General features: G+C 49.6%; 1 protein-coding gene across 1 annotated transcript in view; it reads left to right on the forward strand.

Annotated features, from left to right (window-relative positions):
* Nucleotides 1-9121: 9121 nt before the first annotated feature.
* LOC149450635 (uncharacterized) overlaps nt 9122-25551 on the forward strand; it is a 35867-nt gene continuing 19437 nt past the window's right edge. Inside the window, exons 1-2 of the mRNA XM_089691679.1 lie at nt 9122-9137; nt 18360-19079. Of these exons, the coding sequence (XP_089547805.1) occupies nt 9122-9137; nt 18360-19079 (736 nt within the window). The remainder of the gene's footprint in view (nt 9138-18359; nt 19080-25551) is intronic.

Raw genomic sequence — 25551 nt, forward strand, 5'->3', positions numbered from 1 at the left:
TTAAAAGGAGTAGGAACTCCTTGATGATTGAGGTATACAGTTCTTAGTCTGCTTACCCCCTCCCTACTTGGAGACCCTACACGCTTCAGTGTCCTCTATGATTCCTCCTCCATGGAAACCACAGACTCATCACCTGAAGATCCCACATCCTCCCCCTTAGATAATACATCAAAAGTGTTTGACATCTCCACCCTCCCAGGGTCAGGTACAGGCACATCCTGCTTTCGCTTCTTCTTCCCAGACTTCCTTTTTGCCTCCAACCACTCCATTATCATCATTTGATAACCCACACTGCAAAGCCCCCTTCCCTTCCACCATCACCCACAATATCATCCACCCCACTCAACTCAACCTTCACCCCAACACCCCCACTATCATCCACTCCACCTCCCAGTGCCTTATGTCCTCTGATTCTCAGGCGCCAGGGAGGGGGGGGTCAATGCAACTATACACATTGGTCCAGCTTCCTCCACAGCCCCCACTACCTCTGGGGAAACTGACACAGGAGGATCAGACACAACATCCACTGACACTGACTCAGGGGGCACAACACAAGGAGATGACATATTAGATGGATCATCAGACACTGGGACCACAGGGACAGAGACATTGGGGACCCCTGGCACAGCCCCCCTCTCCTCTGCCTCCTCCATGTCCAGACAAAATAATTCTTCCACCAAAGCTGACTGGTTATGCATGGCCTCAGGGCACCGGTTGTACGAATGGCCAACCTTATCACAAAGATTGCACATGATGATGTTACAATCCTTAGCCAGATGCCCCTGATCCTGACAGAGAGCACTTCATCTCTGGACATGAGGAGGCCAAGTGACCCCGAGAACCAGATGCCCCTGATCCTGACATAGAGAGCACTTCATCTCTGGACATGAGGAGGTGAAGTGACCCCGAGAACCGCACTTATTGCAGAGCTTGGGCTGTCCAGGGTAGAACATGACAATACTATCCTTCCCAATGAAGGCTGAGGAGGGCAGATGTTGGACCACATTCCCACACACATACAGCCTCATCTGCACTGACCACCCACCAGTCCATATCCCCCTCTCATCCACAATCTTCTTCAAAGGGGTCAGTAGCTCCCCAAATCTCCTCATCCAGACAGCCAAGTCAGCATAAGGGATCAACTCATTCCTTACTAGGATGGTGACAGTCTTAACTAGAGGTTGGCGTGAGACAAGTTTTGGGATGAGTCCCTTCCACTCTGGCAGACCCCTATATACATGTTCATACTTCTCCCAGAATATATCCAGAGACTCGAGGCGCACAAAGGACAGGTCTGTCAGGCTCCGCCCAACGGGATCTCTAGTGGTCCACGGCATGGGGTTTCCTCGGACGCGGAGTCTAAGTCCCAGTCTGCCTTTTCACCAGGGCCCCTGATGGTGGGGATGGACTTGGTGCAAGACTGAAACCAGGTCGCGTTCCTGGGCACCCCCGGCGGTGGCAGAGGGGTCCCGCTGAGGGTATGTGCCCGGGTTGAGCCTGCTGTGAAGGGGACGACAGATCCCGATCCGAGCGGGATGGATGGGATGATGGATCCCGATTCGAGCAGGATGGATGGGCGACTGTCAGGAGTAGGCGAGGTCAGACTAGCCGGGTCGGTATTGTGCAGGCAGCGTGGTACAGGGGGAGTAAGCGGAGAATGGTCGGGGTCACAAGCCAGGTTCAGCAGGTAGCGGGCAGCGTGGTACCGAGGGTCAGGCAGAAGGATAGTCAGGAACGAGCCGGGGTCAGAGCAGGAGAAGGTCAGCGTAAAACAGAACAGGCAGAGTTTGGCAACAAGGAAGCGTACTTACAGGACAGGAAACAAGACCTTGTGGCAACTTGGAGATGCACAGGGCAGCTTTAAATAGAGCGCCCTGTTCTCCCATTGGTGCGGCCGCGATCGCTACTGCGCATGCGCGGCCGCAACTGCGATCGCCGAGGACTCTGCGGGACGGATGGGACGGATCGGCAGTCTGCGCATGTGCGCACCGCCGAGGACCCGGGATTCCTGACAAGGTCATACTCATAGGATCCCACCGGACTGATCAAAGCAAAGATGTCATCAGCCTTAAAAACCATCACCAAAATCCCATCCACCACCAACTTCCTGACCGGGGGAACACCCCCACCTTCCCACCTGAGCTGCACCACATTCTGCCTCCTGAAGGATAGGGGTGCAGATGGCAGACCTGCAGCAGACCTCCCCCCAGAGCAGATTATTATTATTATACAGTATTTATAAAGCGCCAATAGTTTGCACAACGTTGTACATTACAACGGGAGACCATACATGAGACAGTACAATAACAATACAATGTGATACACGAGGGGTTTGAGGGCCCTGCTCCTTGGAGCTTACAATCTAGGAGGGGGGATAGTGATACAGGAGGAAAAGCTGTGGGGGATGGAGTGGTAGGAAGAGAGGAAGAGATTGGCAATTAGCAGGGGGCGGGGTAGGCTTCCCTGAAGAGGTGGGTTTTCAGGGTGCGCCTAAAGGAGAGGAGAGTAGGTGACAGTCTGATGGATTGGGGGTAGGGAGTTCCAGAGGATGGGTGATGCCCTGGAGAAGTCCTGGAGGCGGGCATGGGAGGAGGAGACCAGGGAACTAGAGAGAAGGAGGTCTTGTGAGGAGTGGAGTGTGCGTTTTGGATGGTAATTGGATATTAGGTCGGTGATGTAGTTTGGGGCGGTATTATGGAAAACTTTTGTATGTCAGTGTAATTTTGAATTTGATCCGTTGGGCAATCGGAAGCCAGTGGAGGGATTGGCAGAGGGGGGTGGCGGAAAAGGAGTGGTTGGTAAGATGGATGAGTCTGGCTGTATTCAGGATCGACTGAAGCGGGGATAGCCTGCGGCAAGGCAGGTCAGTGAGGAGGGAGTTGCAGTAATCTAGTCATGATATGATGAGGGAGTGAATGAGTTGTTAGTGGTTTCTGGGGTTATGAATGGGCGTATTTTGGCGATGTTGCGGAGGTTGAGTCTGCATGAGTTTGTTAGCGATTCGACTTGGGGCAGGAAGGATAGATTGGAGTCAAGAGTGACACCAAGTACTCTGGCTTGTGGGGTGGGCCTGATAGTGGCATTGTTGGACGTGATGGAGAAGTCAGTGGGGGGGGGGGGGTGCACGGGCTGGGGGGAAAACTAGGAGCTTGGTTTTGGAGAGGTTCAGTTTAAGGAAGTGGAGTGACATCCAATCTGATATGTCATTCAGTAGGTTAGTGATTCGGGCAGACACTGAAGGGGTGAGGCGAGGGGTTGAGAGATAGATTTGCGTGTTGTCGGCATAGAGGTAGTAGTTGAAGCCATGAGAGTGTATCAGTTGCCCAAGGGAGGAGGTGTAGATGGAGAAGAGAAGGGGCCCGGGGATGGAGCCGTAAGGGACCCCGACAGAGAGGGGGAGTGAGGGGGAGGTGGTAGCATTATAGGTAATGCTGAAGGAGTGTTGTGATAGGTAAGACGAGAGCAAGGAGAGAGCAGAGTCTCTGAGGCCGAGGGAGTGTAGTTTGTTGAAGAGGAGGGGGTGGTCGACTGTGTCGAAGGCCGCAGAGAGGTCAAGGAGTAGGAGCACTGAAAAGTGGCCATTAGCTTTGGCGGTTAGCAGGTCGTTGGTGAGTTTAAGTAAGGCAGTTTCGGTGGAGTGTAGGGGATGGAAGCTGGACTGTAGTGGATCGAGGAGGTTGTTGTCATTGAGGTGGGAGCTTAGGCGATTGTAGACTAATCGCTCAAGGAGTTTGGATGTAAATGGCAGCAGGGAGATGATTCTAAGGTTGTTCGGGTCAGTGGGGTTCAGGGAGGGCATTTTGAGTATGGGAGTGATGTGCGCATGCTTCAGAGGGGAGGGGAATGCGCCAGAAGAGAGGGAGAGATTAAAGATGTGGGTGAGGGGGTGTATAATAGAGGAGGAGGGAGGTCGTAGGAGTTGTGAGGGGATAGGGTCAAGGGGGCAGGTGGTGAGGCGGGCTTCAGAGAAGACCTTAATGACCTCCTCGGTGGTAGTAAGGTCGAAGGAGTGGAGTGTTGAGGGGGTTTCAGTGTGAGGGATGTTAGGTGGGGGGGTCTTAACAGTGGTGAGACCAAGGGAGAGGGGTGGTGAGGGGGTTGCTGTGTGAGAGGAGATGGGTGGGGAGGAGGTCTGGGCAGCGGCGATGTCCCTGCGAATTGTGTCAATCTTGTTTTTGAAGTGATTAGCAATCTCAAGGGCGGTGAGTGAGGTGCTGGGTGGAGGTGGGGCTGGAGAGAGTAGCAAGTTAAAGGTACAGAAGAGCTGGCAAGGATTGGAGGAGAAGATATTGATAAGCATCAGAAAGTAGACTTGTTTGGCAGCGTGGAGGGAGGAGGTGTAGGTGTGGAAGGTGGATTTATAACAGGTGAATGCTAGTTAGGATCTGGTTTTGCGCCATAGTCGCTCCAGCGCACGACTGCGTCATTTGAGAGTTTTGGTATATTCAGTCTGCCAGGGCTGGAGCAGTCGGGGTCTGATGTTTCATGTGGTTTAAGGCGCTAGTGAGTCAAGAGCGGTTGACAGCGAGTTGTTATAGGCAGTCGTGGCCAGGTCGGGGCAGGACAGGGGAAGGATGCTGTGGTAAAGTTGATCAGCTGCAGAGTGGAGGGGGGCAGGGTTCAGGTTGCGGAGGTTACGGCTGGTAGTAGTGTGACATTTGGAGGGGTAGGTGTTTGAGGACGAGGAGACAGAGAAGGTAATAAGGTTGTGGTCAGAGAGAGGAAAGGGGGTGTTTGTGAGGTTGTGGGGAGCGCAGAGATGGGAGAAGACAAGGTGCAGGATGTTCCCATCGGAGTGGTTGGTGGATTGTATGCACTGTGCGCGTGCAAAAGAGGAGGTTAAGTGGAGGAGTTGGGATGTGGTCGGGTTGTTGATGTTGAGAGGGATGTTGAAGTCTCCAAGGATGATGGTGGGTAGCTCGGAAGAGAGGAAGAAGGGTAGCCAGGTGGAAAAGTCATCGAGGAAGCGGGATAAGGGTCCAGGAGGCTGGTAGATTACAGCAAATCTCTGGGGGGTTGGGGAGAATAGTCGGATGCAGTGGGCCTCGAAGGAGGAGAAGGATAGAGAGGGGGGTTTGGGAGGACTCGGAAGGTGCTCAGTGGTGACAGGAGACCAACCCCACCACCTTTTTGACCATTGGGTCTGGGTGAGTGGGTCCAGATGAGACCTCCATAGGAGAGTGCTGCAGGGGAGGTAGGAGGGAGTCAATGGCTTGGATCCAGGTTTTTGTGATCACTAGGAGGTTGAGGGAACGGGAAACAAAGAGGTTGTGGATGGTGGTGAGCTTGTTGCACACCGATTGGGCATTTAGGAGTGCACACAAAAATGGGTGGGTGGTTTTGGGGAGCAGAGGGACAGGTACTAGGTTGAGGGGATTGCGGCAGGATGTGGAAGTGGGAGGGTGCCTTGTGGGTGAGCGAGGTGGTGGAGGGCCAGGGTTTGGGGAGATGTCATCCGAAGATAGGAGAAGAAGGGTGAGAAAGGTGGCATGGGAGCGGGATGTGCAGGAGCGTGTAAGTCTACCAGTGGAGGTGTTCGGGTCAGTGGGAGAGTGGAGTATTAGGAGGAGGTGGTGGGTGCCGTGGAGGGGTGAAGGAAGCAGTGAGGGTGCAATGTACAGCTGTTTGGGAGGAGCAGAGGGATATAGAGAAGAGATTTTGGGAACAGAGGAGAAGAATAGGAGGAGGAGGAGTGGAGAAGGCATTTTAGGGAGGTACATGGAGTGGTGGACAGGCGTTGCGGGAGGCTTGGTTGCAGATAGTCTAACATGCAGTGGCATATCTCATTGCTGTGTCTTCCGTTAGCTAGAGTTTGTGTGCCTAGGAACAGGATGGGTAGAGTTCTGGTCGATAGGTTGTAGCCAGGGGTGATCAGGTTGCGAGTATCAGTTTGTGAAAGTCTTGGTTTGAGGGGTGAAGTTTGGTTTGCGAAGATGAAGGGTGGTAATCAGTAGCGGAGGTGTTTTCCAGGTGGTGGAGATGGGGTGCAGAAAGGGTTGTGAGAGGTGGGCATCAGGTGTGGGTGATGAGCGTGGTAGGGCTGGGGGATCGCAGAACCAGCAGTCAGGCCTTCTCCCGCACTATATTCCCGGGGGTCATCAGATGGATTTCAGGTCTGGGCAGGGTTGTGCTGTGGTGGGCGATGGTAGGCTTCACCAGGGCAAGGTTGTCCATTGAGCTCAGCGGTCCGGGCAGGGTTGCATCATGGGAGGCAGTGGTGGGCATCGCCAGGCCGAGATCATCCACTGGGCTCAGTGGTGTGGAAAGCGCTCGCTTCAGGCCACTCTTACGGGTGTGCGGGTGGAGCTCCTTTAGGCCGGGTGCAGGTTCCCTTTGGGTTGTCCGGGGGGGTGTCGTGGTAGGCCACAGTAGGCCCTGCCAGGCCAGGTGCTTTGATGCTGAGGTAGGCCTTGGCCTAGGTGTTGCGGGTCCCTTGTTGCTTCACAGCAGGGTCGGGGGGACCGCCAGTGCTCTCACCCTGCCCTCAGACTACCCGGGTAGTAGAGTTGTGAGGTGGGGGCTGAGCGGTGCAGTTCTCCTGGTGGTTGGTGTGGCTTTGGACCCAGTTGTGGTGTGGAGCGGCCTGGGTGCGACGTGCGGCCTGGATGCGGGCTGCAGTGGGTGGTGGAAGGCAGCAGGGTTGAGGGCTGAGGGCTTATGTGTTATGTGCCTGTATGCCTGAGACCCTGGTGGGTAGTGATGTGTATGCGCCCTGTTGTTACTGTCCCTGGTGGTTTAGTGGTTTGTCCCCTGCAGGGACGGGCGCTGCTGTAATGGAGGCAGGGGTGGAGTGGCGGGGAGGCTCGGCCGGCCGGCCACTCCTCCAGCGTGCCCGATGTACCTGGGCGGTGGTGGGCCACAGTTCAGAGCGGCTGAGGAGGGCGCTGGGATGGAGGCAGGTTGGCGCTGCAGAGGACCATGTGGGGACGGGTGCCGGGAAGGATGGTGGGATCATCTGCCATGGATGGTGCAGCCACTGCTGTGGAGGATCTGGCATAGTCTGGAGGTCTCTCAGGCTCCCTCAGGTGGGTGGTAGTGGCTCCCGGTGGATGGCAGGTGGGAGTGTGGAAGCAACCGGAGCCGAGTATCATGCGGATAGCCTGATGTGACCCCCTCCTCCCAGCCAAAGCCCCAGCATAGGTTTTATTTGCAGCATTAGATGTATCAGACCTTAAAGCTACACCCTGCCCATTGGTTGCAGGAACCTCAGAGCCCCCGCTCTGCAAACCACCATCAGAGGCAGCAGCAGTCACTCCATCCACCAACACACAGGCATTCCCCTTTCCAGCATTGCAAGCACTTTTATCATTTACATGTTTCCTTTCACTCGTGGCACTACTGCTCCCAGCAGACCCACTCACACCAGATGCTCCTATCTCCTCCAACATACTCTTCTTAGGCAAAAGCCTTCCACTCCTGGTCACTCTCCCCTGGGGTTCAGCAACACCTTTCATAGTGCAGCTGACATTTTCCCTCCACCATTTTCTGCTGCATTTGCAGACATCAGCAGGGATTGTCCAGAAATAATGTCAGATCCCACCTTTACCTTCCCCCCCAGCAGAGTCCTCAGTCCCAGCAGAGTCCACAGTCACAGGATTCTTGGTAGCAGATTCAACAGTCACTGAATTCCCAGTCCCAGCAGAGTGCAGTCCTGCAGGCACAGCAGCCATCTTCCCTGCAGAGCTCTGTGCACACACAGGAGGATTTCCCTCCAAAACTCTGCAGTGTACATGGCTGTCCATACTGGAGTCCAAACTGTCACTTTTAATAAAGCGTGGCTTTGCTGTCTTTTTTTTCCTTTACAAGACCAGGTACAGAGTCCTCACCATCATCCTCATCCGCAGAATCCTTGGAAAACCAGAAGGTTCTTCCACTTAGGGGAGACTCCTCATTAATAAACTTTAGCAGCCCTCAGCCATTTTCCTCTACCTCCTGTGCTGTTCCTCCAGCTTGCTGGGGAGGGAGGCAGAGGCTGACCTTTCCTCTGGTGAAGCAGATCCTGAGGTGGATGGGATACCAGGGGCAGCATCTCTCCACCCGTATTGCCACCGCCAACGCTGGATCTTTACTGGCGTCTCCCTGCATTTTCCGGAACCTTTCCTCATTCTGGAACTTTTCTTTGAAAGCTACGCTCTTTTCCTTTAATGATTTCACCAAACTCTGCTGCTTCTTGATGGCGTCCTCCAATCCTTTCAGCTCTGGCTTCAGACTCTGCTGCTGCTTGATGGCGTCCTCCAAACCTTTCAGCTCCGGCTTCAGACTCTGCTGCTGCTTGATGGCGTCCTCCAAACCTTTCAGCTCCGGCTTCAGACTCTGCCGCTGTTTGATGGCATCCTCCAAACCTTTCAGCTCCAGCTTTAGACTCTGCTGCTGCTTGATGGTGCCCTCCAAACCTATCAGCTCCGGCTTCAGGCTCTGCTGCTTCTTGATGGCGTCCTCCAAACCTTTCAGCTCCGGCTTCAGACTCTGCCACTGCTTGATGGCATCCTCCAAACCTTTCAGCTCCGGCTTCAGACTCTGTCGCTTCTTGATGGTGTCCTCCAAACCTTTCAGCTCCGGCTTCAGACTCTGCTGCTTCTTGATGGCGTCCTCCAAACATTTCAGCTCCGGCTTCAGACTCTGCTGCTGCTTGATGGTGCGCTCCAAACCTATCAGCTCCGGCTTCAGGCTCTGCCACTTCTTGATTGCATCCTCCAAACCTTTCAGATCCGGATTCAGACTCTGCTGCTGCTTGATGGTGCCCTCCAAACCTTTCAGCTCCAGCTTCAGACTCTGCTGATGCTTGATGGTGCCCTCCAAACCTATCAGCTCTGGCTTCAGACTCTGCTGCTTCTTGATGGTGCCCTCCAAACCTTTCAGCTCTGGCTTCAGACTCTGCCGCTTGCTGCTCCATGCCTTATCATGGAGAACTTTCTTCTTCTTATAAGCAGCTTTCAGGTTCATCAGCTTTTCCTCCTCCTTTGCATTTCTTAGCAAATAGACAGCAACCCGCTCTCTGAAGGCAGGGAGGGATCCCCCTCTTTTAGGGCCACAACCAAGGTCTTCAGGTGTAGGTGAAGCTTGGGAGGGCAAGCTGGCTCCCTCAGGGGGAACATGGCCCAAGTCTATCCCAAAAGAAGCCATGTTTCTGGGGCCAGGCGAGAAGGCCTGCCCCCTAGTGTCTGGAGAGGGAGAGCAACTGCACAAGCAACCTCTCTAGTACAGAGACTGATGGGACTGTGGGGGAGGGGACATTAGAGTGTAAGCTCCTCTGGTACAGAGACTGATGTGACTGTGGGGAAGGGGACATTAGAATGTAAGCTCCTCTGGTACAGAGACTGATGTGACTGTGGGGGGAGGGGACATTAGAGCGTAAGCTCCTCTGGTACAGAGACTGATGTGACTGTGGGGGAGGGGACATTAGAGCGTAAGCTCCTCTGGTACAGAGACTGATGTGACTGTGGGGGAGGGGACATTAGAGCGTAAGCTCCTCTGGTACAGAGACTGATGTGACTGTGGGGGAGGGGACATTAGAGCGTAAGCTCCTCTGGTACAGAGACTGATGTGACTGTGGGGGAGGGGACATTAGAGCGTAAGCTCCTCTGGTACAGAGACTGATGTGACTGTGGGGGAGGGGACATTAGAGCGTAAGCTCCTCTGGTACAGAGACTGATGTGACTGTGGGGGAGGGGACATTAGAGCGTAAGCTCCTCTGGTACAGAGACTGATGTGACTGTGGGGGAGGGGACATTAGAGCGTAAGCTCCTCTGGTACAGAGACTGATGTGACTGTGGGGGAGGGGACATTAGAGCGTAAGCTCCTCTGGTACAGAGACTGATGTGACTGTGGGGGAGGGGACATTAGAGCGTAAGCTCCTCTGTACAGAGACTGATGTGACTGTGGGGGAGGGGACATTAGAGTGTAAGCTCATCTGGTACAGAAACTGATGGGACTGGCTCAGTAATCTCTGTACAGCACTGCGGTATATGTCAGAGCTATATAAATGTATAATAATAATAGTATGTGACTGTGGGGGAGGGGACATTAGAGTGTAAGCTCCTCTGGTACAGAGACTGATGTGACTGTGGGGGAGGGGACATTAGAGTGTAAATTTTTTGTTTATTAAAATCTTGCAAACAAAAAACATCATAAAAATCATATTTACATATATACAGAATAAAAATATGTATTTTTAAACAAAACCAGCTTACTTCAGCAAAATAACAAATCCTGACCGTCACCTAAACACCCCCTCAGGCTAAGAAACGATTAAACATTCACCCCATACATTGATCCCACACATTCATCCCATACATTCATCCCACACATTCACCCCATACATTGATCCCACACATTCATCTCATACATCAATCCCATGCATGCAGCCTTTCTTCAAAAATCTGATGTTACAAAATCTAGGGGACGTGAAAGGACAGAAAGAGAAGCCACGCCCCCAGAGACTGACAGACAGCAGCTACGGGGACCTGACATTCCTCCACGCCTTTGTCCAGGCTCCCGGCCGCCACCTGTCCTTCTCAAGACCCCGAATCTTCCCAACCTCACCCAGAATGTTGTTCACCACCACCTCGACAGGAAGGACTTTTTTGCGAATGGAAACCTGACACCGTGCATTCCACGTGTAGTAACGGACTACTAAGCTAACTAGAAAAAGTGTCTCAAAATCAAAATCCCGGTGAGTCTGAAAGGCTCCGTAAGACCACTCCGCGTAACTCAAGCGGGAAAGGAAAGGGATCCCCAGAGCCCCACCCACCCGCTTGTAGACTTCTATATTGAAGGGGCACTGAAGCAAGAAATGGTCCATCGTCTCCTCCACCCCACCGCACTCCACTCTTGGACAACCACGGTTCTCCGCAGAGCGATGCTTCAGGTTGCCCTTCACATAGAGTCTGCCATGGAACGAGAGCCAGGCCAAATCCCGAAACTTTAAAGGGATTCTCTCCAGATTCATCAAACGCAGACCCTCCCTCATAACCGGGCCTGGGCAATCCCTCAAGGCCAATGGCTCGCTAAAGGCAGATTCAACAACCCTCCTCTCCAGGGCCTTCCTAGGAAGAGATTTAATTTCCTCCGCCGTCACTCGCCATTGCCGAAGCATTTTCAGACACGGGGCAACATAAGCCGGGAGCTTACCATGTTGGACCCTCAGGCTTTTCACTGGCCCACCATTCTCCCAGCTCCGTAGAAAAGGCCTAAACCAGGACTGAAAAATACCAACCCACCCAGGCGGTTCCTCTGCCAGCATGCTACCAAAATTATGTTTCAAAAACATCAGAGAAAAGAAAACCACCGGGTTGACCATACCTAGGCCACCCATCCGCCTGGGAAGGTAGGTTACAGACCTCTTAATGAGGTTCAGTTTGTGCCCCCATAACAGCTGGAAGAAACAACTGTAGATCCTCGCATAGAGAGACACTGGCAAAACACAGACAAAGCTGACATACAGAAATACCGGGATCAGGTAAGTTTTAATCAGGTCAATCCTTTCCCTGTAAGAGAGTTTCCAATCCTTCCAGCTGGCCACCTTGGCATCGGCATCTTGTAGCCTGCTTACCCAATTTGCAAGGCCGTAATCACCGGGACCAAATCTGATGCCTAAAACTTTAATTTCCTGCTGGGGCTCTGGGAAGGCGTCCGGAAGGGTAAAGCCTTCGCCTTCCTCTCCCATCCAGAAAACCTCACTCTTATCCTGATTGATCTTTGAGCCAGATGCCTCAGCATACTGTTCCATCACCGAGACCACCTCCTCTGCCTCCTGCGTCCCGGAGATGAAAACAGACACGTCATCAGCATAGGCCACGACCCTCAGAGGGGGCTCCCCAGGAATGCCCAAAGGAACTCCACACAACGGTCCGCTCTCTAACCTCCGAATGAAGGGATCGATTACAAACGCATATAGCAGAGGACTCAAAGGACACCCCTGACGCACACCTGAGCCAACCTCAAAGGGTCGTCCAATCCAACCATTCACAAGCATGAAGCTTTCAGCCCCTCTGTATAAGGTCTTTAGCCAATCGATAAAGCCCCCCTCCAGGCCATACTTGCCAAGAAGCAGCCATAGGTACTCATGATTGACTCGATCAAAAGCTTTGGCCTGATCCAATGCCAGCAGGAACTTTCCCCAGCCTGCAGCCCTGCACCGCTCCAGGGCCTCCCGGACAGCTAACACCGCTGAAAAAGTGCTTCTTCCCTGAACCGAACAGTGCTGATGGCGAGAAAGTAAATTGCCCGCAACAGACGATAAACGCCAGAAAATAATTTTTGCCAATATCTTCCTATCAACATTGAGAAGGCTAATGGGCCGCCAATTCTCAATTCTCGAGGAATCCTTACCCTTTGACAGAAGAATCACTGCAGATTGTCGCATGGAGGGAGAGAGCGAACCCTCTCTCAGACAGCCATTAAACACCTCCACCAAATATGGGGCCAGAGTCACCTTCAAGTGCTTATAAAACTCGGCTGTCAATCCGTCTGGCCCAGGCGACTTCTTCATGGCAAGCTGATCAATAGCTTTCACCACCTCATCTGCCGTGATGTCCTCTGTCAAACTCACAAGAGAACTGCCATTTCCCAGTCCTGGAGTAGAGTCCAGAAAACCCAACATGCTCGCTCGATCGAGGTCCCTCCTACCCAGGAGGTCAGCATAATATGACCTGGAGGTTTCCAGGATCCCTGACTTGGACTTTGTCAGGGAACCCGTACTGTCAACAAGGCCTACAACTGACTTAACTGCTCTACCTTGTTTGCAGTTCTGGTAAGGGTCGGGCGAGTGATATTTCCCATAATCCCTTTCCAGAACCAAAGAGGCATGCCTGTCATATTGACACTGCCTGAGCAAGAGTTTAACCTCAGAGATCGCTTCTGGATCTCCATTATTCGAGACAAGCCGATCGAGCTTCCTCCGCAGACGCTGGTAGGTGACATACTTATCAAGCTGTTTATTCCTTCCTATGGCCTTGAAAAACCCAACGATCCTTTGTTTTGTAAGCTCCCACCACTCGGACTTACTGCTGCAAACGTCCATGATTGATACCTGTGCCTGAAAAAAATCCTCAAAGGATTGACTCACCTTCTCATCGTCCAGGAGTGCCGAATTCAGCTTCCAGGTACCCCTCCCCTTAGGTGGTGTATCGGGGCCACTCAGAGTCACAGACAGAATACAGTGATCGGAAAACTCCACCGCCTGACACACTGGTGCCGAGAAGGCGGAGTTCCCCTTTAAAAAAAACCTATCTATTCTGCTCTGACTGGAACCTCTCTGAAAAGTGAATCCCGTGTCGTCTGGGCAGCAATGAATGTGCACATCAACCAGACCTGCCTCTCTAGCTATTTTGTTTAAAAAAAAACCCGTCACAGTCCAGCCTGACTCCGGTCCCTCTCCTGTCCTTAGTCCTAGTGACGGTGTTAAAGTCACCACCGAAGACAACTTGCTGGGCTGTAAAAAGGAAAGGCTTGATCTTCATGAAGAGGCATTTCCTGTCCCATTTTGTCTGGGGCCCATAGATGTTAATCAGGCGCAGGTCCTGCCCCCCCATGGAGACGTCTAAGACCATGCATCTCCCCATTTCTACCTCAATAATCCGCCGACAGGTTACCATGCCGGAAAAAAGTACCGCAACTCCAGTGTAAGGCTCGGCCGCAAGAGACCAGAAGGAGGGGCCGCGCCTCCACTCCTTCTTCGCCATATGAACATCCCCCAAACTGGACAACCTGGTCTCCTGCAAAAAGAAAATGTCAGCATCAAACCTGCTGAGCAAAAATAAGGCCATGTTACGAGCGCTTACTGATTTTATGCTGGCGACATTAATGGTCGCCACCTTCAAAGGAGTGGGAACCGCCATCAGGATGATCGAGGTACCCGTTTCTTAGCCTGCTTACCCCCCTCCCTACTTGGAGACCCTACACGCTTCATAGTCCTCTGTGTTTCCTCCTCCATGGAAACCAGAGACTCATCCCCTGAAGATCCCTCATCCTCCACCTCAGATAACACTTCAAATGTGTTTGACACCTCCACCCTCCCAGGGTCAGGTACAGGCACATCCTTCTTCCGCTTCTTCTTCCCAGACTTCCTTTTTGCCTCCAACCACTCCATATCATCATTTGATAAACCGGCCCGCAAAGCCCCCTCCCCTTCCCTTCCACCATCACCAACAACATCATCCACCCCACTCTCTCCACTCACCACAGCAGTCCCCCCAACCTTCACCCCAACACCCCCACCATCATTCATTCCACCCCCCAGCGCCTCACGCGCTCTGACCCTCCGACGCCGGGGAGGGGGGGTCGGTGCAACCATACACATTGGTCCAGTTCCCTCCACAGCCCCCACTACCTCTGGGGAAACTGACACAGGAGGATCAGACACAACATCCACGGACACTGACTCAGGGGGCACAACACAAGGAGATGACACATTAGAGGGACCATCAGACACTGGGACCACAGGGACAGAGACATTGGGGACCCCTGGCACAGCCTCTCTCTCCTCTGCCTCCTCCATGTCCAGACGAAAAAACTCTTCCACCAAAGCTGACTGGTTGTGCATGGCCTCAGGGCACCGGTTGTAGGAATGGCCAACCTTATCACACAGATTGCACCTGATGATATTACAATCCTTAGCCAGATGCCCCAGATCCTGACATAGGGAGCACTTCATCTCTGGACATGAGGAGGCGAAGTGACCCCGAGAACCGCACTTATTGCAGAGCTTGGGCTGCCCAGGGTAGAACACCACAATCCTGTCCTTCCCAATGAAGGCTGAGGAGGGCAGATGCTGGACCACATTCCCACACACATACAACCTCATCTGCACCGACCACCCACCAGTCCATATCCCTCTCTCATCCACAATCTTCCTCAGGGGTGCAAGTAGCTCCCCAAATCTCCTCAGCCAGACAGCCAAGTCAGCCAAAGGAATGGACTCATTCCGTACTAGAATGGTGACCGTCTTCACTAGAGGTTGGCGTGAGACAACCTTTGGGACGAGTCCCTTCCACTCCGGCAGACCCTTATACATGTGTTCATACTTCTCCCAGAATATATCCAGAGACTCGGGGCGCACAAAGGACAGATCATATTCATAGGATCCTACAGGGCTGATCAAGGCGAAGATGTCATCCGCCCTAAACCCCATCTCCAAAATCCTGTCCACCACCGACATCCTGACCGGGGGAGCACCCCCACCTTCCCATCTGAGCTGCACCAAATTCCTCCTCCTGAAGGACAGGGGTGCAGATGGCAGACCTGCAGCAGACCTCCCCCCAGAGCTGACAACATGATGTGACCCCCTCCTCCCAGCCAGAGCCCCAGCATAGGTCTTATTTGCAGCATTAGATGTAGTGGACCTTAAAGCTGCACCCCACCCATTGGTTGCAGGAACCTCAGAGCCCCCGCTCTGCAGACCACCATCAGAGGCAGCAGCAGTCACTCCATCCACCAACACACAGGCATTCCCCTTTCCAGCATTGCAAGCACTCTTATCATCCATATGTTTCCTTTCACTCGTGGCACTACTGCTCCCAGCAGACCCACTCACACCAGATGCTCCTGTCTCCCCCTCCCCCAACATACTCCTCTTAGGCAAAAGCCTTCCACTCCTGGTCACTCTCCCCTGGGTTTCAGCAACCCCTTTCAGAGTGCTGCTGACATCTTCCCTCCCACCATTTTCTGCTGCATTTGCAGCCATCAGCAGAGGTTGTCCAGCAATAGTCTCAGATCCCCCCTTTACCTTCCCCTCAGCAGAGTCCAGAGTCCCAGGGTTCCTGGTATCAGAGTCCTCAGTCCCAGCAGAGTGCAGTCCTGCAGGCACAGCAGCCATCTTCCCTGCAGAGCTCTGTGCACACACAGGAGGATTTCCCTCCAAAACACTGCAGTGCACATGGCTGTCCACACTGGAGTCCAAAATGGCACTTTTAATAAAGCGCGGCTTTTCTGTTTTTTTCTCCTTTACAGGACCAGGTACAGAGTCCTCACCGTCATCTTCATCCTCAGAGTCCTCAGAAAAACGGAAAGTTCTTCCAATTAGGGAAGACTCCAATTCCTCAATGTACTTTAGCAGTCCTCCGCCATATTCCTCTACCTCCTGTGCTGATCCTCCAGCTTGCTGTGGAGGGAGGGAAGCAGAGGCTGACATTTCCTCCAGGGAAGCAGATCCTGAGGTGGATGGGATAGCAGGGGCAGCATCCAGGACCCCCTCCACACTCTCCACCCGTACTGCCACCGCCGATGATGAATCCTTACCGGAGTCTCCCTTCATCTTCCTGAATCTTTCCTCATTCCGGAACTTTTCTCTGAAAGCTCCGCTCTTCTCCTTCAGCGTCTTTACCAGATTCTGCTGCTTCTTAATGGCGACCTCCAAACCCTTCATCTCCGGCTTCATGCTCTGCCTCTTGCTGCTCCATGACTTGTCATGGAGAACTTTCTTTTTCTTGTAGTCAGTTTTCAGACTCACCAACTTTTCCTCCTCCTTTGCGATTCTCACCAGATAATCAGCAACCCGCTCTCTGAAGACAGGGAGGGATTCCCCACTTTTAGGGCCACAGCCAAGGTCTTCAGGTGCTGGTAAAGTATGGGAAGGCAAGCTGGGTCCCTCAGGGGGAGCATGGTCTGAGCCTAGCCCAGAAGAGGCCATGTTTCTGGGGCCAGGCGAGCAGGCCTGGCCCCCTAGTGTCTGGAGAGGGAGAGCACCTGCAGCACAACCTCTCTGGTGCAGAGTGTAAGCTCCTCAGAGACCAAGCTGCCTGATGTGGGCGGAGTCCTGGTTTGGGGGAACCAATCAGCTCCTGTGTAGTAATCCTCTTTGTCTTTGTATTTTAGTCCATGGCCGGGAGATGAGGAAAACCTCCGAGGATTGTCTCACTTTGTCTCCAGACTGGAAAGTAGAAGATGAGGACATCACACAGTATAGTCCAGGAGAAAACCCGGCTCCCTCCAATGTCCATCCGACACCACCCAGTGTAGATGGACCATCGGATTCCTCATATCCTGAGGACCCTCAGACTGTGCAGGACCGGGCCGGTCTTCCAACAGGGAAGAGATTCTCCTGTACTGAGTGCGGGAAAGGTTTCCTGTGTAAATCTGCTCTTAATAGGCATAAAAGATGTCACACAGGTGAGAAGCCGTATTCCTGTGCTGAGTGCAGGAAATGTTTTGTATTAAAATCACATCTTGTCACACATCAAAGGCTGCACACAGGAGAAAAAATATATTCCTGTCATGAGTGCGGGAAATGTTTTTCACAGAAGTCCCATCTTTACACACATGAGAGATCTCACACGGGGGAAAAGCCATATTCCTGTCCTGAGTGTGGGAAATGTTTTTCACAAAAATCCAGTCTTTACAGCCATCAGAGATCTCACACAGGGGAGAAGCCGTATTCCTGTCCTCGGTGCTGGAAATGCTTTTCAAGGAAGTCCATGCTTTCCAGACATCAGAGATCTCACACGGGTGAAAAGCCATTTTCCTGTCTTGAGTGCAGGAAATGTTTTACACAGAAGTCTAATCTTTATGTACATCAGAGATCTCACACAGGGGAGAAGCCGTATTTCTGTCCTGAGTGCGGGAAATGTTTTTCAGACAAGTCTAGTCTTTACAAACATCAGAGATCTCACACGGGGAAGAAGCCACTTTCCTGTTCTCAGTGTGGGAAATGTTTTTCACTGAAGTCTGATCTGTACACACATCAGAGATCTCACTTGGAAAAGCTGTATTCCTGTCCTGTGTGCGGGAAATGTTTCATATATCAATCATCACTTGTTACACATCAGAGATCTCACACGGGGGAGAAGCCGTATTCCTATCCTGAGTTTGGGAAATGTTTTTCAGAGAAGTCCATTCTTCATAAACATCAGAATTCTCACACGGTGGAGAAGCCGTATTCCTGTCCTGAGTGGGGGTGGGGACCCTCGTCCTATAATCCCCTCATCACTGTACCTCCTATAAAAGACAGTTCTGGTTGTTTCCTCACTCTCTGACTAAGGTCCATGAATAAAGAAATGACCTGGTGGGAGATCAGAGGAGCCATTTCCTAGTTCCCTTGAGGGTGGAATTGTAAGCTCCTCAGAGACCAAGCTGCCTGATGTGGGCGGAGTCCTGGTTTGGGGGAACCAATCAGCTCCTGTCTAGTAATCCTCTTTGTCTTTGTATTTTAGTCCATGTCCGGGAGATGAGGAAAACCTCCGAGGATTGTCTCACTTTGTCTCCAGAATGGAAAGTAGAAGATGAGGACATCACACAGTATAGTCCAGGAGAAAACCCGGCTCCCTCCAATGTCCATCCGGCACCACCCAGTGTAGATGGACCATCGGATTCCTTGTATCCTGAGGAGCCTCAGACTGTGCGGGACCGGGCCGGCCTTTCAACAGGGAAGAGCTTCTCCTGTCCAGAGTGCGGACAGTCTAGTGTTTGCAGACATCAGAGATCTCACACGGGGGAGAAGTCATATTCCTGTCCTGAGTGCAAGAAATGTTTTTCAAGGAAGTCCAACCTTTACAGACATCAGAGATCTCACACGGGGGAAAAGCCGTATTCTTGTCCTGAGTGCGGGAAATGTTTCTGTTATAAATCCCATCTTAATAGGCATAAAAGATCTCACACGGGGGAGAAGCCGTATTCCTGTCCTGAGTGCGGGAAATGTTTTTTGAGGAAGTCCCATCTTTACACACATCAGAGATCTCACACAGGGGAGAAGCCGTATTCCTGTCCTGAGTGCGGGAAATGTTTTTCACAGAAGTCCCATCTTTACATACATCAGAGATTTCACACGGGAGAGAAGCCGTATTCCTGTCCTGAGTGCGGAAAATGTTTTTCAGATAAGTCCAATCTTTACGCACATCAGAGATCTCACACGGGGGAGAAGCCATATTCCTGTCCTGAGTGTGGGAAATGTTTTTCAGAGAAGTCCCATCTTTACGCACATCAGAGATCTCACACGGGGGAGAAGCCGTATTCTTGTCCTGAGTGCGGGAAATGTTTTTCAGATAAGTCCCATCTTTACAGACATCAGAGATCTCACACGGGGGAGAAGCCGTATTCCTGTCCTGAGTGCGCGAAATGTTTTTCACGGAAGTCCCATCTTTCCAGACATCAGAGATCTCACAATTGTGTGAAGCCACTTTCTTGTCGTGAGGGAAGTCCTGTCTTCCTGTACATCATGGGTCCCATACAATCCTGAAGGTGTATTAGTGCCTTGAGTGCGGGAAATGTCTTCTAGATGAATGTTGCTGGACATCCCAGCTCTTATGTGGGGAAGAAGCACACCCTGATATACACCTCAGATATACTCCATGGCTGATCTTCATCATGGAAGAAACCGTTGATAAGGATATCAGGGGTCACCAAAGACATGGTCCTGACCTGTGATTGGCTGAGTACGTTTTGTGGTGGGAGATTTCACAAACACTTGGAGGTCTATTTAAAAATAAATGGTTCTACCTCCTATATACCGGACACTTCCACCCCCTTCCTGACCAGGTCGACTGGTAACTATTAGCGCTCTCACACTTTGAATGACAATTACACAGTCATGCAACATTGTACCCAAATTATATTTTTATCATTTTCTTTCACACAAATAGATATTTATTTTGGTGGTATTTAAACACCACTTGTTACCATTTTTCTTGTTTCTTGTTTTTACAAATAAATAGTCTTTCCTTGTAAATGTAGACAAAGGTGTATTCTGCTCCATTTCTTGGGTACAATAACCCCAATCAGTGTCTATGATTCAGTGTGTAGGAGAGTTATAGGCCCTGATTCACTAAGATGTGAGTGTATTAGCAGAGACTGACCATTCAGGCAGACTCCGGTCAATCAATCAGTCGTCTGACCAGCGTCTAGCAAGCTCATTGACGAGCGTCTATTGACTACTTTGCTATCACTAAATGTGGTATCCCGTCTGGCACATGTTTAGGTGCAATACCGGATATGTTCGCTAGATGGCGCACAAGCGCGGGCTTTATTAATATTGGCGTTTTTATGATGGCAAAAGAGAATCCTTAGAATGTAATAAATAGTACACCTGTATTAGAATTTTCTATTTTCTTCTATTTCTTTTTTTTGCTGTGTCTCCAAAATGATCAGGAAAGTAATGCATTTACTAATGAATGTCATACATTCTGTACTCAAATGTTAAACATTTTCACACTTATATCTCAAATAATTTATATACTTCTAATTTCCCAATATAATTATATATCTTCATTCTCTTTAGTCATGTAACTATTCTATGTTAAAGACAAGTGCAGCGCTATAAATGCATGTGATCAATAATGAACGCATGTAAAAACCAAAAAGTGCAAAGAATTGCAACAATGATGTAATATTGTAAATGGTGCTAAAATAAGTTCATATAATCATTCCTGAATAATGGAATGTCCTTCGTGTGAGAGTACCAACTCAGAGAGTGCCTATGAATGGCACGTGTGGTCTCTCCATGACGGACAGTAGTGCATGAACTCGTGAAAGGTAAACCACCCTTGGGACTGGTCTACACTCACCAGAACAAAAGTATTAATGTGCATGGGTTATACACATCACACATCTGGGGGTGCAGCGGTATGCTGGCAGCTATGGGTTAGTCATCCAGCTCCATCCATCCATCCATCAGGGTGGGTGCCCAAATGGTCCTGGGGAGGAATTAGCTCAGCCACAGGAGCCAGAAAGGTGCTCAATAGTGTAGTACACTGTCACAGGGGTGGATGACCTTTCACAAGTTCATGCACTACTGTTCGTGGTTATATTTATCTTGTGTAATACCATTTTACTAGTCTATATCATTTGACCATCGCTCGCTCTATCATTTTTAAACAATGTAACTATTCTACATTATAGCTCAAACTGTGTCTCCCACAGTGGTTTAGTGGTTAGAGCTCAGAACTTACAGCACTTGGGTCATGGGTTCTAATCCCAGTCATGGCTACATCCTAAAAAATGGAGATGAATGTTACCTATGTACTGTTCTTCTGCCAATTAGGAAATGTGCAAGTTTTATGCCGTGTATATTTCATTGTAACTTTTTTCTCTTTTAAAACCGTCTTCTTATACAACTTGACCCCCTCCCCCACCCCGTCATCACCTGTCCCATATGCAAATCTACGGATCACCGCCCCACTCTTTAACTATCTATTTACTGATCAAGTGAATGTGTCTCATTTTCTATCAGCTACAGCTCAGATCTCACATTATTATACAATTGCTGATTGTATCTCACCACTAGTCTGATTGAATTCACAATTCCTGGTCAGTCCCGTTCCCTGACCTCTAATAAACTTTAGGGCCAGTTCACACTACATGTGTTTCAGTTGCTTTTTCGGCATCACAAACGCACAGAAAGAAGGTTATGTGGTTGTCAATGTCATAGTTCACATCAGCGCTTGCATTTTCAGTGCATTGCAGGTGCTGTAAACAAAGCTGACCACGCTGCATTGTTTCTGCACAGAACTGTACTGGAACACATTGAAACGTCCTTGAATGTACTAAAACGCACATGTCCCTAACTACATTGAATACAAAGAAAATAGAAAAAAATAAGTGGAAGGGATACAAAAATGCAATGTAAACATGTCCAAAACGCATCCAAAATGTACTGGAACACACTAAACATGCATGCCAAAAGGGCATGAAAAAAACCCATCAGGAACACATCTAGACTGTTTCTATAGTGTGAACCGGCCCTTAGGACTTGTTCACACCATTGGTGGTGCAGAAACGCATGCAAGAACACACATTTTCCAGCACAGCAAAGAAATGCAATGCCCTCTGTAGATGTGCGCAGGTACCATGATGAAAACGTTGTTGCACCTACACACGTCTATTAAAAACAGCCCCATTCACAGCCACAAATACGCATGGCACCACACTACTGTGCGGTTAGGTGCGACACACTTGGAAAATAACATAAAAATAAGCCAACATGGCTAAAACATATCTTGAGAATATGGGGACTCTGATATCCGGCGACAGTCCGTTCACCAACGAGAAGCAATTCTGCACCCCTAAAACCAACATAGAGGAAAGGGATGGTCAAATTGCTGTGCTGCTTCCAAACCACCTCTGGCATGCCAGGGTCATTATGCAGGTCCTCGATGCCAGTTCTTGCCTGCGGCCACAAAATATCCACTGGCCACGAGTGAAGGTGAGTGGAGGACGTGAAGGTGGATTTCTACCAGCTTCAACCGCAAGCAGTACCACTCCTGAACAATGAGAGCAAATAATCATTGACACGTCATCATGACAGTCAATTCTCAGTGCAGGCTATCTAGAGGGTCTTTCCTTTTTAACCATTTCAAGAGTTCAAGGAAACATTCTTGGAGCATCTACTGTGTTTGGAAAGGCCAAAGGTCACCCCCTCCCCCAGGCACACTAATGCTTATGCAGGCCATAGACGGGGAGAAAAACAGCCGATTTTTCTTTTAAAAAATGAAAAATTGGTTGTTCAAGCGGCCGACGTTACCAGCAATGGTAAAAAAAAAATCGGCCGATTTTCATCCCGTCTACAGCCAGCAAAAAGTGTCTCTGCAGAGAGCTCCGCTATTTCTTTGACAGTTCCTTGACATTTACAGCGGTTGCAACAATGTATCTATTTGTATCCATTTAGGATACAGATGTTTTTATTCGGAAACAAATAGATACAATGTTGCAACCGCTGTAAATGTCAAGGAACTGTCAAAGAAATAGCGGAGCTCTCTGCAGGGACACTTTTTGCCATACTGGAATTCCTCTCATTTTTCATCCTTCTTCTTCTTCTTCTTCATCATCATCCTCTTCTTCTTCATCATCATCCTCTGCATCATCATCCTCTTCTTCATCATCATCATCCTCTTCTTCATCCTCTTCTTCTTTTTCTTCTTTTTGTCTTCCTCTTGCAGGTCACTGCTCATGTGCAGATTTTTTATCAGTAAAAAATCGGCCAATTTGCCCATCATTGCCGCGAAAATCGGCCGATCGGCAAATTCGGCCGTTTTTTTTTCCAACTTTACCGAAAAAAAAAATCTGACAAAATACCGAAAAACGGCCGAACAAATAGCCCACTAACGATCCGAAAATCGGCCGATTTTATTTTCGGCCGAAAAATCGGCCAATTTTCGACCCATCTATGGCCTGCATAAGATATGGTGTGGCCCTAGGGTCAATGTGTGTTTAGAATACTTCCAAAATGCACATACAAAAACACTCCATCCAAATGCATGTTCCATGTCTATAGCATGTTAAACAGAAAAAAAATGCACTTACATAATGTTAACATGCGCAAGTAAAAGTAGACAAAATCCACATCCTTTTATTGTGGCTTCACATACATGCATTGTGGTCTAACACCGCACTCCTGGGCAAATCACATGCAATTTGTGTGCGTTGCAATTAGAGACAAACATTTTGCACACCTCAAATTGCACCGCATCCGGGCCAGAAATGTGCAGGACCCTTTTTCAGGGTATGCACATGTATTGTACTGTCCAAGGCATTGCACACTAACGCATTGCACACTAAAAATGTCAAATGCGTTAGTGTGTACAGTGCATGAGTGTAAAATGCTTTAGTGTGTACAGTGCATGAGTGTAAAATGCTTTAGTGTGTACAGTGCATGAGTGTAAAATGCTTTAGTGCACACTGCAGTGTACAACGCATTGCACACTGTAATACACTGTAATACCGTGTACACCCACACATTGTAGACTGTAATGCACTGTACACTGTCATGCAGGATGGAGCTACGCATTGCACACTGTGATACGCTGTCCACTGTCATGCAGAATCCAGCAACGCATTGCACACTGTAATACCATGTACACCAACACATTGTAGAATGTAATGCATTATACGCAGTATACATGTCCAGATATTCAAAGATTAGCCATGAAGGCCTAGCTGGTTACCTATTGGGCGACCGCAGATAGCCGAATAACGCTACACTGCATCCAGGCAGCTCTGGGAGGGTGTCATATGACATCCTGGCAGAACGCGCTCTCCGTGATTGCTGTGTCCTAAGGACACAGCTGATCACGTGATGTGGTAAAGGCCAATCACAGCGGCTTTTTACCATGTGATCAGCCACGTCCAATGACACGCTGATCACCGGGAAATGCATTTGCCGGGTCTTGGCTGCACTTTCATCACGCTATCAGAATGTGTGGAAAGTACTGCCGAGAACCAGCAGTTATCAAAGCAGGGGTCGGCCCCGATGATCAGTGCCCACCAGTGCCACCCAACAGTTCCGCCCACCTGTGGCCAGCAGTGCCACCCACCAGTGCTGCCTCATCAACACACATCAGTGTTGCTAAATTACCAGTTTACCAAATGTTATAATATAAACAGACTTTTATTCATTATGAGCTATTTTGTGGTTTATCGAGCAAAAAGTAAAATACACAGCAGCAAGTCAATACCACCCAAAGAAAGCTCTATTTGTCTGAAAAAACTGATATAAATTTAAGATGGGTACAATGTGGCATGACCGCACAATTGTCATTCAAAGGGTAACAGTGCAGAAAGATGAAAATTGGCCAGGACAGGAAGGGGGTAGGAGTACCCAGTAGGCAAGTGGTTAATATAATTGACCCATCAATACCCAGGAGCTAATGTACAGATAAGTAGCATGTGCACCAAGTGAGATTCTGCTAGGCCCCACCCACAACATTACAATTACCTGTCCCTCACATGTTATAAACATGTTTGCAATGGCCACACATACTGTACATATAAGGATCATCTCCTCAGTTGAGAACTGTGCTCTCGCCATGTCCAAATGCCAATAAGGTTATCAAAATTTTCAACCAACACAAAACCTCCAACCACTTGTCATCCACTTACACTCCCCACAACCACTTCCGGGTGCGCGCGCACGTGATGACGAACTTCCAGGATAGCCGTTCATGCGCCATGCGGACACCTGTTTGGTGCTTATTTGTTTGCAATCGCGCATTTCTATGCACGGCTATGATAGCTTTCGCAAATGTGTGTTTCTTATTGATTTGTTTTTTTTAACCTTGGCTAATATTTGTTGCCAAAGGCCAAAAATCAACAAAGTGTGGACTATTTTATTACTGTAAATCGAATTGTAGAAAACCTGTAGCTGGCTGCACAGTAAATGTGACATTCATTAGTACATAACAATATTGTGGTGCAAGTGGGGTTTTTTTTGGTTTTGAAAAAGCCAGTTTGCACCCACTTGCATATTCACGCTCTTACAAGCTACATTTGAGCAGATTATATAAGTATACAAAGTAACTATTAAGGTTGTTCATATATTGAACATAAAATAAACACAAAAACATCGGTGAAACATTTATTGATCAAATATATCGTCATTTATTTGGTCAGCAGGAACAAGTAGGTACAGTCAATATCTTGGTGAGTCACAAAAATAGGATTGATGTGGCAAAAATAAAACACTCCTGGTCATAAGAGCTTACAATCTAAAGATACTTCTAGTGAACTGTGTGTGCTCAGGTTATAGCAGGAAACAAAGGGGAAGATGAATCAAGTAACATTTTCATGCACATAGGATTTACTTACACAATCATTTAGTATGAAGATCCATTCACAAAAAAAGTCTACAGA

This window comes from Staurois parvus, unplaced genomic scaffold, assembly GCF_062004578.1.
Source record: "Staurois parvus isolate SC_StPar_1 unplaced genomic scaffold, SC_StPar_1.0 ptg000569l, whole genome shotgun sequence".
NCBI classification, from domain to species: Eukaryota; Metazoa; Chordata; class Amphibia; order Anura; family Ranidae; genus Staurois; species Staurois parvus.